The 16596-nt window shown below is 34.6% G+C and overlaps 1 protein-coding gene across 6 annotated transcripts in view; it reads left to right on the forward strand.

Moving 5' to 3' along the window:
- LOC127848352 (myosin-3-like) overlaps positions 1–16596 on the forward strand; it is a 69497-nt gene that overhangs the window by 24661 nt on the left and 28240 nt on the right. The window contains exons 1-4 of one of the 6 annotated variants that reach the window (XM_052380773.1): positions 7450–7672; positions 14188–14337; positions 15195–15303; positions 16335–16355. In XM_052380773.1, the coding sequence (XP_052236733.1) occupies positions 7590–7672; positions 14188–14337; positions 15195–15303; positions 16335–16355 (363 nt within the window). In that variant the 5' untranslated portion in view covers positions 7450–7589. Of the gene's footprint in view, positions 1–7449; positions 7673–10054; positions 10182–10619; positions 10780–10803; positions 10975–14187; positions 14338–15194; positions 15304–16334; positions 16356–16596 lie in introns of those variants that run through there. The other 5 variants (XM_052380775.1, XM_052380778.1, XM_052380776.1 and 2 more) reach the window with 5 other exon arrangements.

Below are 16596 nucleotides of genomic sequence, written 5' to 3' on the forward strand. Positions count from 1 at the left end.
TTTTACCCACAAACTCTGCTATTGTAAAGCAATGTCAATAAAATTGTATATTAGTTACGTATTTGCTAGGTAACTGGTTTTCATTGTCTGCAGTCAAACGATATGACGCCCAGCCTAATTTTCAGGATTTAAAATTTGGGACAATCGACACCACTGTTAAATGAACATGTATAAAACAACTTATGTTTGCACTTTGACAAGTACCATAATCATTATTTCTATATTGAAAACTGTATGTTATATTATGATATGTGATATGCCCTTGTTGTCATTAAAAGAAAAATAAACCAGTTGATTGCATATATATAATATAGACATTGATTAAAACTGTTTATATTTTTTCCTTAAAAATGTCTCTTTCGCACTCTATTTTCCCCTTTCGCCCAGCGTCCAGCGTCTTCCCCTTTTTCTAAAAAAACCCCAGTTTTCGTTTTTTTTCATTTTTGAACGATAATGTAATAAATGACCACACCCCTCTCCACCCCCACCTCTCCCCCCTTCTGATTGAAGTATTGAGATAAGTCCCTTCACCTTTAAAAATAAAAATAGATGAGCGGTTTGCACCCGCTAGGGGATGCTAGTGTTTAATTATTATATTGCTAATTGATTACAAAAAAAGAAGACCTTAAATGTGTGTCACTTGTCTAGTCAGACTTATTTTTGTCTTGTCCAGACAAATATTTTGGTTGTCTTAGACAGTTGTACTTTAGTTATTTGTCAAGCCCTTACGGTAACAATTGAAAGTCAAAGGTCATTATGTGTTCTTTCCCTTTTGAATCTTTTTATTGTGCCCCTATTTAAAGGGGCCTTTTCACGCTTTGATAAATTGACAAAATTGAAAAAAATTGTTTCAGATTCGCAAATTTTCCTTGAAGTTATGATATTTGTGAAGAAACAGTAATACTGAACAGTTACCATGCTCTAAAATATCCATTATGTGCATCTTTTGACGATTTAAAAACCTGAAAATTATAAAGCGTTGCAACGCGAAACAATTGAATAATTTGGAGAATTCTTTTGTTTTATTTGTATTTTTTGATACTACGAGGATTGCATATATGAGGTAAAAAATACCTGAGAATTGGCATAAGAGCGGATGGTCTAGTGGATAGAGCGGTAGACTTTTGCTCCATGGCTCCATGGGTCAATGGTTCGAGCCCCGTTGAGGGCTACTTTTTTTTAGCTCTCCTGTCACAAAGTGACATGGTGAGCTTACGTTACTGTGTGATGTCCTGCGTCCGTTGTGCGTGCGTCTGTCGACAATTTGTTTGTGTAGACACTAGAGGTCACAGTTTTCATCCAATCTTTATGAAATTTGGTCAGAATATTAATCTTGATGAAATCTGGGTTGGGATTGTATTTGGGTCATCTGGGGTCAAAAACTAGGTCACTAGGTCAAATAATAGAAAAACCTTGTGTAGACAATAGAGGTCACAGTTTTCATCCAATCTTAATGAAATTTGGTCAGAATGTTTATCTTGATGAAATCTGGCTTGGGATTGTATTTGGGTCATCTGGGGTCAAAAACTAGGTCACTAGGTCAAATAATAGAAAAACCTTGTGTAGACAATAGAGGTCACAGTTTTCATCCAATCTTCATGAAATATGGTCAGAATGTTTATCTTGATGAAATCTGGGTTAGGATTGTATTTGGGTCATCTGGGTTCAAAAACTAGGTCACTAGGTTAAATAATAAACAAACATTGTGTAGACAATAGAGGCCACAATTTTCATTCAATCTTTATGAAATTTGGTCAGAATGTTTATCTTGATGAACTCTGGGTTGGTATTGCATTTTGGTCATCTGGGGTCAAAAACTAGGTAACTGGGTCAAATAATAGAAAAACCTTGTGTAGACAATAGAGGTCACAGTTTTCATCAGATCTTAATGAAATATGGTCAGAATGTTTGTCTTTTAAAAAGCTGGGTTGGGATCGAATTAAGGTCATTTGGGTTCAAAAACTAGGTCTCTAGTTCAAAGTTTAAAAAAAACTTGTGTAGACAGTAGAGGTCACAGTTTTCATCCAAACTTAATGAAATATGGCCAGAATGGTAATCTTGATGAAATCTGGGTTGGGATTGTATTTGGGTCATCTGTGGTCAAAAACTACAGGGGTTTTTATTAGAAAAGGGAGAAGACGCTGGAAGCTGGGTGAAGCGGAAAATAGAGTGCGAAAGAGACATATTTGGGAAATAAATAAAAACAGTTTTAATCAATGTCTATATTATGTATATACTATCAACTGGTTTATTTTTCTTTTAATGACAACAAGGGCATATCACATATCATAATATAACATACAGTTTTCAATATAGAAATAATGATTATGGTACTTGTCAAAGTGCAAACATAAGTTATTTTATGAATGATCCAATATTAGACTATGTGTGAGCGAACTCAATGTTGATTGGCCAGCTACCATGTGCGCTTCAATTACAGTTAGGTCAAGCGATGGCTCATGTTCTGGTGCAGACCGGTTTTCGTTTATTGTTCAAATTGCGACCAATTTCATTGAAACAAAGAGATAGATAGACTTTTATTTTCCTCCATTCATGGAGAGCATAATATATAATACAGCAAGGAAGTACAATCAAGTATATACATTTACAGCAATAAAGTGCGAAATGTTCTGCATGACTTTGCAAAAATTAACAGGAACCGCACACTACACATTCTAATCAAACTCCGTAGACGCTTATTTCTATTTTAACGTGTTTTCGCGACCACCTCAAATGAGCTAGTATTACGATGGATAATTAAGCAATCAAAATTAACAATATTCGATTTAAAGCTTAAATAAATGCTAAAAAAAGATATGTTTTGGTGAAAAATGATATTCTTGGAGGGGAAATTGTATTTTGAGGGGAAATAATTCTGGTAGGGGAAGACGCCGATTATCAGCGTCACTTTCTTAGTAAAAAAAAGCCCTGCTTGTTAATTTTAAAAATGTAATAAATGCACTTAAAATGCACCTCAGCAAACTAATTTTATGGTCTATTTTATTTTTCAAGACAAAAAAAACAATGCTAACAGTTTTAATTTGTATAAATGCAAAACAGCAAAAATGCAGAAAAAAATACGCTTCTTTGTTATATGTGATTTTGTTTGCATTTTCAAATGCATTAAAAATGCATTTCATGCATATTAAAGGCAGTATAATGTGGTGCCCATTCTGCTGTGTTTAATGCACATACACAGATTTTTTTCAAAAAGGAAGAATATAATCCCTTCTAAATGTTCACTATATATTGCAGAATCAGAAAAAAACACTTCACAAATGTCAACATGTGCTGGCAATAGATTAGAGATCTGAAATTCTTATCTCAGTTTGATTGTTTGCTAAAACAGTTAATAGTTTTAGATGAACCTCTGGAGTTGCTGGTTGGAAGAGCTTGTTTGCCGAATAAATCATAATGTTGTGGTTTTGTTTGCTCGAATTGATTTATGACATCCATCGTAACACCACTGCATTTTGAGGTTATTCCTTGGGGAACAGGACTGCTACTGGCAAGACTTTGTTAAAATTTGATTCAATTTTGTATTTTGTTTGAATAAGTTAAAATATGTCTTTACTGGTGAAATATTATGCTATTTAAAATAACTCGTTATGATATATTATTTTAGCCCAAAATGTGTCCTACCAATTGACTGTCAATGAGCGGCTGATATTTAAATCTCAGACAAAAAAACTTAAACTGTCAGCTTTACTCAAATGTGTTTTTGAATTTAATTATTCCATTACTATAATTTTCATCAATCCCTGTTTTAAGTAAGCCTGTTTTAGGAAGAATGTACACTTAGCAGTAGTAAATTGCCCTGATCAGCCTAGCTTGACCATGAAAAGTGTGAGTGAAAAGTGTGAGATGTTTTGAGTTGTGAGTGAAAAGCGTGAGATGGTATGAGTTGTGAGTGAAAAGTATGAGATGGTGTGAGTGTGAGTGGAAAGTAAGAGATGGTGTGAGTGTGAGTGAAAAGTGTGTGATAATGTGAGTGAAAAGTATGAGATGGTGTGAATGTGAGTGAAAAGTATGATATGGTGTGAGTGTGAGTGAAAAGTGTGAGATGGTGTGAGTGTTAGTGAAAAGTATGAGATGGTGTGACTGTAAGTGAAAAGTATGAGATGGTGTGAGTGTGAGTGAAAAGTGTGTGATGGTGTGAGTGTGAGTGGAAAGTATGAGTTGGTGTGAGTGTGAATGAAAAGTATGAGATGGTGTGAGTGTGAGTGAAAAGTATGAGCTAGTGTGAGTGAGTGTGAAAAGTATGAGCTGGTGTGAGTGTGAGTGAAAAGTATGAGATGGTGTGAGTGTGAGTGAAAAGTATGAGATGGTGTGAGTGTGAGTGAAAAGTATGAGATGGTGTAAGTGTGAGATGTTGTGAGTGTGAGTGAAAAGTATAAGCTGGTGTGAGTGTGAGGGAAAAGTATTAGATGGTGTGAGTGTGAGTGAAAAGTATGAGCTGGTGTGAGTGTTAGTGAAAAGTATGAGATGGTGTTAGTGTGAGTGAAAAGTATGAGATGGTGTGATAGTGGGTTAAAAGTATGAGATGGTGTAAGTGTGGGTGAAAAGTATGAGATGGTGTAAGTATGGGTGAAAAGTATGAGATGGCGTGAGTGTTGGTGAAAAGTATGATATGGTGTTAGTGTGGGTGAAAAGTATGAGCTGGTGTGAGTGTGGGTGAAAAGTATGAGATGGTGTGACTGTGAGTGAAAAGTATGAGATGGTGTAAGTGTGGGTGAAAAGTATGAGATGGTATTAGTGTGGGTTAAAAGTATGAGATGGTGTGAGTGTGGGTTAAAAGTATGAGATGGTGTGACTGTGAGTGAAAAGTATGAGATGGTGTAAGTGTGAGTGAAAAGTATGAGATGGTGTTAGTGTGGGTTAAAAGTATGAGATGGTGTGACTGTGGGTTAAAAGTATGAGATGGTGTTAGTGTGGGTTAAAAGTATGAGATGGTGTTAGTGTGAGTAAAAAGTATTAGATGGTGTGAGTGTGAGTGAAAAGTATGAGATGGTGTTAGTGTGGGTTAAAAGTATGAGATGGTGTGACTGTGGTTTAAAAGTATGAGATGGTGTGAGTGTGAGTTAAAAGTATGAGATGGTGTGAGTGTGGGTTAAAAGTATGAGATGGTGTAAGTGTGGGTTTAAAGTATGAGATGGTGTAAGTGTGGGTGAAAAGTATTCGATGGTGTGAGTGTGAGTTAAAAGTATGAGAAGGTGTTAGTGTGGCTGAAAAGTATGAGATGGTGTGAGTGTGAGTGAAAAGTATGAGATGGTGTGAGTGTGAGTGAAAAGTATGAGATGGTGTAAGTGTGAGATGTTGTGAGTGTGAGTGAAAAGTATAAGCTGGTGTGAGGGAAAAGTATTAGATGGTGTGAGTGTGAGTGAAAAGTATGAGCTGGTGTGAGTGTTAGTGAAAAGTATGAGATGGTGTTAGTGTGAGTGAAAAGTATGAGATGGTGTGATAGTGGGTTAAAAGTATGAGATGGTGAAAGTGTGGGTGAAAAGTATGAGATGGTGTAAGTATGGGTGAAAAGTATGAGATGGCGTGAGTGTTGGTGAAAAGTATGATATGGTGTTAGTGTGGGTGAAAAGTATGAGCTGGTGTGAGTGTGGGTGAAAAGTATGAGATGGTGTGACTGTGAGTGAAAAGTATGAGATGGTGTAAGTGTGGGTGAAAAGTATGAGATGGTATTAGTGTGGGTTAAAAGTATGAGATGGTGTGAGTGTGGGTTAAAAGTATGAGATGGTGTGACTGTGAGTGAAAAGTATGAGATGGTGTAAGTGTGAGTGAAAAGTATGAGATGGTGTTAGTGTGGGTTAAAAGTATGAGATGGTGTGACTGTGGGTTAAAAGTATGAGATGGTGTTAGTGTGGGTTAAAAGTATGAGATGGTGTTAGTGTGAGTAAAAAGTATTAGATGGTGTGAGTGTGAGTGAAAAGTATGAGATGGTGTTAGTGTGGGTTAAAAGTATGAGATGGTGTGACTGTGGGTTAAAAGTATGAGATGGTGTGAGTGTGAGTTAAAAGTATGAGATGGTGTGAGTGTGGGTTAAAAGTATGAGATGGTTTAAGTGTGGGTTTAAAGTATGAGATGGTGTAAGTGTGGGTGAAAAGTATTCGATGGTGTGAGTGTGAGTTAAAAGTATGAGAAGGTGTTAGTGTGGCTGAAAAGTATGAGATGGTGTGAGTGTGGGTGAAAAGTATGAGATGGTGTGAGTGTGAGTTAAAAGTATGAGATGGTGTGAGTGTGGGTTAAAAGTATGAGATGGTGTTAGTGTGAGTGAAAAGTATGAGATGGTGTGTGAGTGAAAAGTATGAGATGGTGTGAGTGTGAGTTAAAAGTATGAGCTGGTGTGAGTGTGAGTGAAAAGTATGAGATGGTATGTGAGTGAAAAGTATGAGATGGTGTAAGTGTGAGTGAAAAGTATGAGATGGTGTGTGGGTGAAAAGTATGGGATGGTGTGAGTGTGAGTTAAAAGTGTGAGATGGTGTGAGTGTGAGTGAAAAGTATGAGATGGTGTGAGTGTGAGTTAAAAGTATGAGATGGTGTGAGTGTGAGTGAAAAGTATGAGATGGTGTGAGTGTGAGTTAAAAGTGTGAGATAGTGCGTGTTGTTATTGAAAAGTGTGAGTTGGCGTTGACATAACTACTGTGGAATACTGTTTATACTGCAAAACATCTAACAAAAAAATGAGATTAAACTTGGACAGGTACCACAGTACTTTCTCTGTGAGTCCTAAGATTTTATGTGACATAGGATTAAAATTCATAGATTTATTTATTTATGAAGTCAGAAGAGATGTTTCATACAATGGCTTCTTCCTGACTATTAAAGTATACTGAGTGTATAAAAAGGTGTGCATAATTATATTTCCAATTTATATATCCATTATAAATATAATATAATTACACTACATTGTGAAACATAATTACATAAACAGAAAGGAACCAGTTTGAATGATAGAGAAAAATTAGTTTGGATGATAAGATTTATCTCTAAATTAAAATTTATTGATTGACCTGGGATTTATCAATCCATTTCGTAAAAGCTCTTAGCGGGGCCTCCGCTTTATGGCTTAATATTTGTTTTCCCTGTTTTTTAAGTAGCCTTCACATGTTTGCTTATAGTATGCTATTAGCCCATAGCCTACAAACAATAATCTATCGAATGTAATCCTGTATAATCTTAGCAGGAAAATGTCATGTACATGATGACAACTTCTTCGTATATTTTGGTTGATGTTTTCTAGTTTTGCAGCACATTTTACTGAGTCATTTCCTTCTGTATGAACATGTATGCATTGGATTAGGATCCCGTACTGGTTTTTGTCTTTCTTTTTGGTATAAAAAGTCGTGTGTTTTGTGTGAAAGAACTCATATAAATATATTTTTGGTTAAATATGCAACCATTTGAAGACTTATATAAGCTATAAAGAATTTGTTTTAACAACCAATGTAAAAAAAATGAAAAGAAGAAATCAACTGAGTAATATACAACATATTAAAAGATATGATGACGATAAATGAACAAAATTTCTGTAGCAAGGGAATATAAATAAAGTGACATTGTGCTTCCATACAAAATCAAAAATGAGTAGCGAAAGTTCAGTTGGATCATTCAAGTCCTCAACAACGGATAAAGGTTTAATTAAGGTCTTTATTTTAAACAAGAGGTAGGTCAAAGTTATGTTTTACATGTATAATTAATATTTTGTAATATTATAAATTGTTAACATCAACAATTAAATTCAACACTGCAAAACAGTTTTAAAAACGATATTAACCGACACTGGTTTCCAATGTTAATTATATTGTCTGCGTTTTTTTGTCTGCAATTTATTGATACCCACAGCTTGTTCTTGCTGAAACGTATTAACACTGTGATTAACAATATGGCGCCCCACGCTACAGTGTAGTTTAATGTCTGCAACTGCAAATTGGCCTCTTCAATAATTTACAAATATGAACCCACTATTCGAATAGATACACTTTGAATTTTAATAAGTGTATAAAACAGGTATGATAAATATTAACTTCATCTGTTCAATAAACAAACAATTGACAGATCCGTAGGGAACTATTTTTCTCCAAATTAAAACAAAAGCATCACTAAATGTCCAGCCAAACAGAAATATCATTTACATCCAGGTATTTACTTGCTCGCAAAGTACCAAGCTCTCATCATACGTGTTTCTGATTTTCCAAGGGACATAATAAGGATGTTTGGTGAAACGCAAACATCCTAAAAATGAGGTTTTGGAATTGACGAAATTGTTCAATTAGTTGATTGATATTCTTTTTCATATTTTTTTTATTCCCAATCTTATCAGTTTAATGAGTTAAGAAAATTGTTAGAATATGTTTTATAAAATGTGTGTTCAGTTTAAACATGGGCTGTCTCTCATTTCGGAGGTGATACATTGAGTCAATACAACATCCAAGATAAAGCCCAGAAAAGAACATTACTCAAAAAATTTGACATAGTGTATTAAAATATGGTTACTATAAATATATACATTTCTGTACAAAAATAAAAACGATTGGATGAAACTATGTCACCACGAGTTACCCAGCTATCTGTAGGATTGGTCAAGAAAGTTGTGAAGAAAAGTATATAAAAATAACCCACTCACCTTTGAGCCCTAATATATAAAATTACCTTTACGATGAATATATTAAATGCGGTATCAGTAGTGATTTAAATCAATTGAAGCATATAGTAACCTTACAAAGAATACTGTTATGGCATCATTAAACTTGTGAAAAAGCAAGCATGAAACAAACCAAACATATGAAGCAATACAAACCTTAAAATTGTTTATGCCCCAAAGGAGGGCATATAGTGATCGCACTGTCTGTCCGTCCGTCCGTCCGTCTGTCTGTCTGTCACACTTTGCGTTTAGGTTTCAAAAAATGCTCATAATTTCTATGTCGCTTCAGATGTAACCTTCATATTTGGTATGCATGTAAATATGGACAAGGCCTTTCCTATTGGCACACAATTTTTGACCCTCTTTGACCTTGATCTTGAACTTAGGGTCTTAGTTTAGGTTTCGAAATCTGTGTTAAGGTTTCGAAAAATGCTCATAACTTCTATGTCCCTTCAGATGTAACCTTCATATTTGGCATGCATGTGTATATGGACAAGGCCTTTCCATACTCACAGAAATTTTGACCCCTTTGACCTTGAACTTAGGGTCCACGTTTAGGTTTCGAAATCTGCCTTTAGGTTTCGAAAAAGCGTTTTTTGGGTGCATATGTCAGCCTAAGTTCAAGGGTGCCAGGTTAATTATTTTTGAGCTATAATGGCATAAGCGTTAATATACAAGATAACTAAGTGTTGAAGCAAAGGGTTATTCATTGACATGCTAATTATGACCCATTATACTAATTATAACCCATCTATACCAACCAATGTGAAGTTGACCTTATATTTGGACATACATTTTTTAAAACTTGGTTTAATAGTTTCATTTTGATGTCCTTTGTCTGGCAGTATTGTGTTTCTTATGAAATGATTAATATGAACAAAAGTAGCAACAAACATTTCTATAATGAAAGAAGTAGTTGATACGCTATAAGTTTGTGGATTAATATAATAATACAGAATTATGATTATGTTTTCATATGTGCCAATTCCTAAATGCAGTCCTTATGCTATTGGTGCCAAATAAACACTTTGGTAATGTTTTGGCAAGGTGTTCTTATTCCTTACCAATATTTTAGTAATGTAAAGAGTAAAACAGGTGTTCAATTGATTGGATAGTTATTTAATTCATTATAGCAAAAGTATGCTTTTGAAAGTGCATGGAAGTTCAATTATAAGAATAATTGGTGCTATAACAAAAGCTGTCCCAATTAGCTGATTGAATTTGGGACCAAAGAGAAGTAACAGTGTCCTATTTATACATGGATCGCATGTCTAAATGTGTGCTATTTGAACATGTATCACATTTCTAATGATTGAATTATTTTAAAGATTGTCACTTAAATGTCCTGTTAGGAAAATCAGGTCATTCTTGAAATACTATCAGATAACCTTTTGTGAGTATGTTTGGACACTGAATGCCTCATGTGTACAGTTGCTTTCACCCAAAGAAGGATTCGATCACAACATTGGGAATAGTTTGAAATAAACAATCATTAATTAAAACTTGGAATAATGCTACAGTATGAATCAAGGTAAATTGATATGAAGGAAGAATGTTGTCTTTTCGTGATACTTAGGTTGCGTGACATGATGAATGTGATTATCACATTCATCATGTTTTTAATGTTGATTAAGCTTATGATGGTTGTCACGTGGTAGTGATTGTGATGCTGAAGAATATGGTGATAATGACAGTAATGATTATAGCTAATAGGGTGTTGTTAATAATAAATAAATATGGTGGAATGTTTATTGTTGTTTAACATTTTATTAAATCTTTTAAACATATAGTTACATTATGGGGATTCACCATTGAACAGAATAAATATGTGTCGATATCTGTGCAGACATCTATTGACAGTTTTATCTTCAGTGCAGTATTGATTGTGAAAAACTTTCAACCAACCTAAAACTATTAATTATCTTCAACTGTAGGATGTGCCGGAGATCTGTCAATACCAAAATCAATCTCAGTAAACCACTTGAAAACTAAGATTAAAAAAAAAAAAAAGTGTTTCTACAGTTGATCATAATCTCTTCTGACTTATCTCGATGCACAAGTAATGAATCATCTTCTGTTGGCAAATTGATTAATTTTGTATCTTGTCTTTATTTGGAAGGTTACTTGTCGTAAGTTGCAAACATTGTTTCACCTTTATGCTCACTGAGCCTTGTGTAAAATAAATACATGTATTTGCATACTGATAAAATATTTGAGCTCAATTTATTTTAATGGCAATATGTAACCTCTTGGATTAAGGTGATTTTCACTCATTGTTTAATAATCTTCGGGTGTTACTAAATCAAAATGATTTCTTATAACAAGTAAGTACATCTAAGTATTGTATGGTCATTGGAGCCTTGATCTGGAAAAACAGGGCTTAATGCATTTGCGTAAAGTGTTGTCCTAGATGAGTCGATACAGGCAAATCAGGGATAACACGATCCATCTGCACTGGTTTTTAGCTCAGCTGTTTTCTGAAAAAACCCGAGTTATTGTCATAGCCAGCTTGTCGTGTCCGTCGTCGTCCGCCTGTCCAGCGTCGTGCTAAAACCTTGACATTTTGTCAAGGTTTTGAATTGGCTCTTCTAACATCAAAGTGCTTCAACCTAGCAACTTTGAAACTTCATATTAGTAGCTGCACCTTGATTAGTTCTACATGCCACACCCATTTTTGGGTCACAAGGTCAAAGGTAAAAAAAACAATTCTGACAAGCTTTCATTTATTCAAAACTTCACCCGCAGCCGAGCGTGGCACTCGTTATGTGGTGCTCTTGTTTTATAAGAAGACACCTCCTTTTACTGCAAATTTGAAACAAGTGGAAAGTGTCTTCCCTGATCAGCCATTGTGATTGTAACATTGTAATTGTAACACTTATCTAATTGTCTAGTTTGGTCTTTCTTTTATTGCTCGAAAAACAATTAACAATAATATATTTAAAGCCTTTCATATTATTTAGCTTTTGTTCATAGATATCATCATAAAACAGCTATTTTATTCTAAACACTGCTGGAAATGAATCCAAATATTTACATTTGTGGTCATACATTTCTATTTATACTTGTGGATGGAGTGCTATAATTATTTACTCTTGGCGTTATAGTGTTGAGTAATTCCTCGGTTTTACCTTATCAAACATTTCATTATAGGCTTAGAGCATAAATGTACTATCTGCAATACAAATTTCAAGCAATAATTGAATTATTACAATAAGGTGAGGTTTTTCAATGTTTATAAGACTTGTGACATCGTAGAAAGTGATTTAATAAACTCTGTAAATATACTTTGGCTTTATGTATAATTACAACTCTTTGCCATACTAGATCTGAAGTCCTGATATATTGGAATTTTGGATTAAAATAGAATAATTTGTTATAAAATCAATCATTCATTGAAAACTTAATTTGCTGTTTGTCATTTATGTAAAAGCATTTAAGTTTAGAGTTATTCAGGTTATGTTTGCTTTTCCATGTGCACCCTTATACAGGAATTATTGCTATTGAAGATATATCTTTAAAAAAACTGCTTTATGACTGTCGTTGAGTAATTGAATGACATTGATCATAAATCTACATCAAGTATTTTACATCAATCTCACAACTGAAGAAGAATTTGGATTAAAAATGCCACTACATTTAAATCTTTCAAAAGCCTGGTTTAAAATAATTTTTAATTTTAAAAATGTGCTATCAACAAAATTGCTTTTATGAAGGATAACCTGAGTTTTTTTAAGTTAATTATGAGTGGCATAAATTCATGCATGGAATTAATAATTTGATATTTTTTTTGTGTCAAAACAAGCAAAACTAAAAGATGAAAATTTGTATTCAAAGTATTTGAGTTCCAAAACATATACCTTGTTTATGGAAATTCAAAATCTGTTGATGCTTTATGAGTGAATTATTGGCAGCATGAGCGGATACTTTGTTGCTTGGACAAATTGTTAAGCATGACCACGGTTCGTTGGATATTCACAAAGGATGGACTTGTGTATCGTCAGTATGTTACATTAAACTTAAAGCTGAGTAATGTCAATGTAATGTTATTAAGTGAATATATGTGTTGATGGAATAAATTGTAAATGCTATTCATTGAACAACATGGTCACAATTAAATCGACATTATGTCTGAATACTGCTTTATCATTTATTTGCTTTACCTTTATTATTCATATGGTATAATCATTTTTAACCAGGTTTACCGAAGGAAAAAACTGGTTATAAGATTGGCGAATGTCGATGGGTGGGCGGGTGGGCGGGCGGAACAAGCTTGTCCGAGCCATAACTTTGTCGTTCATTGTGAGATATTAAAACCATTTGGCACATTTGTTTATTTGTTTACCATCATTAGACGGTGTGTCGCTCGAAAAAATTATGTTGATTCTCCAAGGTCAAGGTCACACTTTGAGTTCAAAGGTCAAAAATGGCCATAAATGAGCTTGTCCGGGCCATAACTATGTCATTCATTGTGAGATTTTAAAATCATTTGGCACATTTGTTCACCATCGTTGGACGGTGTGTCGTTTGAAAGAAGTAAGTCAATATCTCCAAGGTCAAGGATGCCACGACCAAAAAATAGATTGATTTTGAAACAAGGGGGGTAACTGAACAATCAGTAACAATGCACATTTTGAGTTGGTCTCCCTCTATCAGTCTTTTTTTTCAAATTGAAATCAAGGTTGCCACAAGTAAAAATAGATTGAATCTTACACAAGGGGGGTTACAATGCACATTTTGAATTGTCTCCCTTTATCAGACTTTTTTTTTAAATTGAAAACCTGGTTTTGTGAAAAAATTTTGTCCCTTGTTATTTTGTTTAATTTAAGCTATTTACTTCAAATAAGCAAAACAAAATATTTACTAAAACAACTGGTTTACATCTGTTTGAAATAGAGTATACTGTCTTATGGTTACAATTAATCAATTTGTTTGTGAACTTGTTCATGAACATGTTTAAAAATGACAATTTGTTCAGGAATGGCAATTTGTTGTTCATTTCCATTTGCCAAGATCCATTTATATGAAGATGGGTTGATATGGAAATTAACTCAGGCTTTACAACAAATAGGTTGTTAGCTCAAGACTTGCTTTTCGCTAACCTTCTCAATGGTCAGTTGCATTTTATGTTAAACCAAAGTCCATTGCGCTATTTGTATGCACTTTACATTAGGCACTTAAAGAAAAAGGGTCACCTCAAAAATTGCTCATATCCTGTTTCTTGCACAGAACCCTGTTTCTCAACAGTTTTCTGCTAAGCTTTTATTTGGCCATAGCTATAAAGGTTAAAATCCTGGTGCAGTTGCTTTGAATTCATGACACATACACACACACACGCACACACACGCACACACACACACACACACACACACTATTGTAGAATTAGGATCAAATTGTTAAATATCTGCTTTTGTTTAAATTCTCTTGAGGATGTCATGCTGATGTTGGCTTTAAATTGTTTAGATCGCTTTGTTTAAAACATCCTTCATTACCATTTGTTAACACTATTATGTAACATTCCTCAATCTTTTATTTGTCAGGTCAACGCCTGCCAATGCTACACGGCCAACATCATATGGGCACCTGGCATATGTCCAGCCCGGCACAGCGTCAACAGAAAACGGAAACGGGGTCCCATTAAGAATGCACAGACCAAAAACAGCTGCGGCCATACTTGGCATCACCAGAGAGTAAGCTTAGATACCATGGTTACTGAAAATGTGGATCAATATCCTTCTATGATTATGTTAATTTAAATATCTCATTTTGAATATGAAAAATTGAGGCTTAAGTGATAAATCGGATTTACTTTTCGTGAAAGGTTTCACCTGGGAGAGTGATAATTTCTATTCTTGAACAATGTGGCATGCCAAATAACTTTGATTGACCATAACGTCACCTGTTGCAACTGTGCATGTGTGATTATAGCCCTGTGTCTTTTGTCCTGTCACTGTTTTATTTGAAGTGGATTCATTGTACCCAAAGATGTGTCATGGGTGAATCCGTGTCTCTAGTTTCGAAAGATTTTTTTTGTGACTTCTGTCACCTCTCTTGTAAGCAATTTTAATGTAGCAAATTCTTTAAAACCTTTGATTGTCTTTTAATGCTATTGGATAAACACTGAAAACTTGGATATTGATTTTTGTCAAGCATCGAAGGTTACATTGGGAAAAGGATAATCTTGGATATTGATTTTTGTCAAGCATGAAGGTTACAGTGTGGAAAAGGATAAACTTGGATATTGATTTTTGTCGAGCATGAAGGTTACAGTGGGGAAAAGGATAAACTTGGATATTGATTTTTGTCAAGCATGAAGGTTACAGTGGGGAAAAGGATATAGTGTCCTCCTAGGGACAAAAGGAGGTCACAGGTTCAAATCCACTTGTGGGAGTGTTCTTTAGATCTCCCACAGAGACACCAATTCCTTGTTCAACCCAGGAATCTGGCTCAAGAGCATTTCAATAAACCTTAGGCTTTTGATGCAATCAAGCCAAATTAAATAGGCTTGAACAAACCATGCATTGATTGACCATTCCTCTACGTGCAGCTGTGACCGTGTGATACAGCTGGAGCATGAGCCTACGCGACGCCACAACCTGGAGGCTCACATGCCTATGAAGAAGTCCAAGCCCCCGCCCTGGCAGTCCAAGATTGATGTATGTATGCACATTAACCAGATAGCAATAAGCTGGTCACTTCTTATTAAATATCCTACAACATATTTTTATTGCAATTGTGATAAATGCACAAATGCTTCATACGGATGGTGTCCAGACAATGTTTATAGAATCAAAATAAAATTTGAAGTACAAAAACATTTATTGAAATTCAAGCAAGAGCAAAAGCATTGACAAAAAATAAGCTTGATGGCTACATCCCACAATCAAGATTAAAACCACCAGAAATGAGACACTGTAATTTTTATAGGCGCAATATATTTTAGCATACATATTTTATCAGAAGGCATTTGATTGTGTTTTAAACCTTTTATGTGAAAAATAATTTTATGACAATTGAGAAAAGCACCAGTACCACGCCAATAAGGAAAAATTAGTGCCAAAACTCTGAAATTGGGAAAATGTGTGTTGTGAATAATGGCTCTTTTAAATTGCTTGGTACTTAATTGCACCAACCCATCTTTATATTCTTTTACGTGCCTTTTTGCTGCAGTATTATTTTTATACCCCCCGAACGAATGATCGAGGGTGTATTGTTTTTGGCCTTTCTGTCATTGTATGTGTGTGTGTGTGTCTGTCTGTCCCAAAACTTTAACCTTGGTCATAACTTTTGCAATATTGAAGGTAGCAACTTGGTATTTGGCATGTGTATCTCATGGAGCTGCACATTTTGAGTGGTGAAAGTTCAAGGTCATCCTTCAAGGTCAAAGGTCATTTATTTCGACGTCAAAGGTCATTTGTTTCTAAAATAGCTGCCGTGCGGCTTCATTTTAAGCGGTGCAGTAGGGGCATTGTGTTTCACAAACACAGCTCTTTTTCAGTGCTCATTTCAATTCTATACTTGTAGAAAATGGTCTTTTTAATGTAACTTTTCTTCCTTAATTTTTGTCATTTTTCCTCTATTGAGAAAACGCTTTTTAAGGGAACTTAATAAAGAAGAAAAAATTCTGTACAATAACATAGAATGTTGTCACAGTGATTAAGAAACTTGGCTTTGTTTGCAAATTTAGAAAAACATCCAGAATTTTCAGGTTAGTTGAGTTGCTTTAAAGGGCAGAAAGTTGTTGCAGTATATTGCAGTATGGTGTTTGGATTGCACAATTTTAGCAGCTCTATGTATTGCATTATGCGGCTTTATCAGGTGAAACAATTTTCGGAATAAAGTTTATTTACTGTTTAACTTCTTAAACTCTAGCATCAATAATCCAAAATGTTTAATAACTTGAGGACTCATAGTCCCAGCAAAAACCTTTACACTTCGTTTAAAAATGT

This window comes from Dreissena polymorpha, chromosome 10 (assembly GCF_020536995.1).
Source record: "Dreissena polymorpha isolate Duluth1 chromosome 10, UMN_Dpol_1.0, whole genome shotgun sequence".
NCBI lineage: Eukaryota > Metazoa > Mollusca > Bivalvia > Myida > Dreissenidae > Dreissena > Dreissena polymorpha.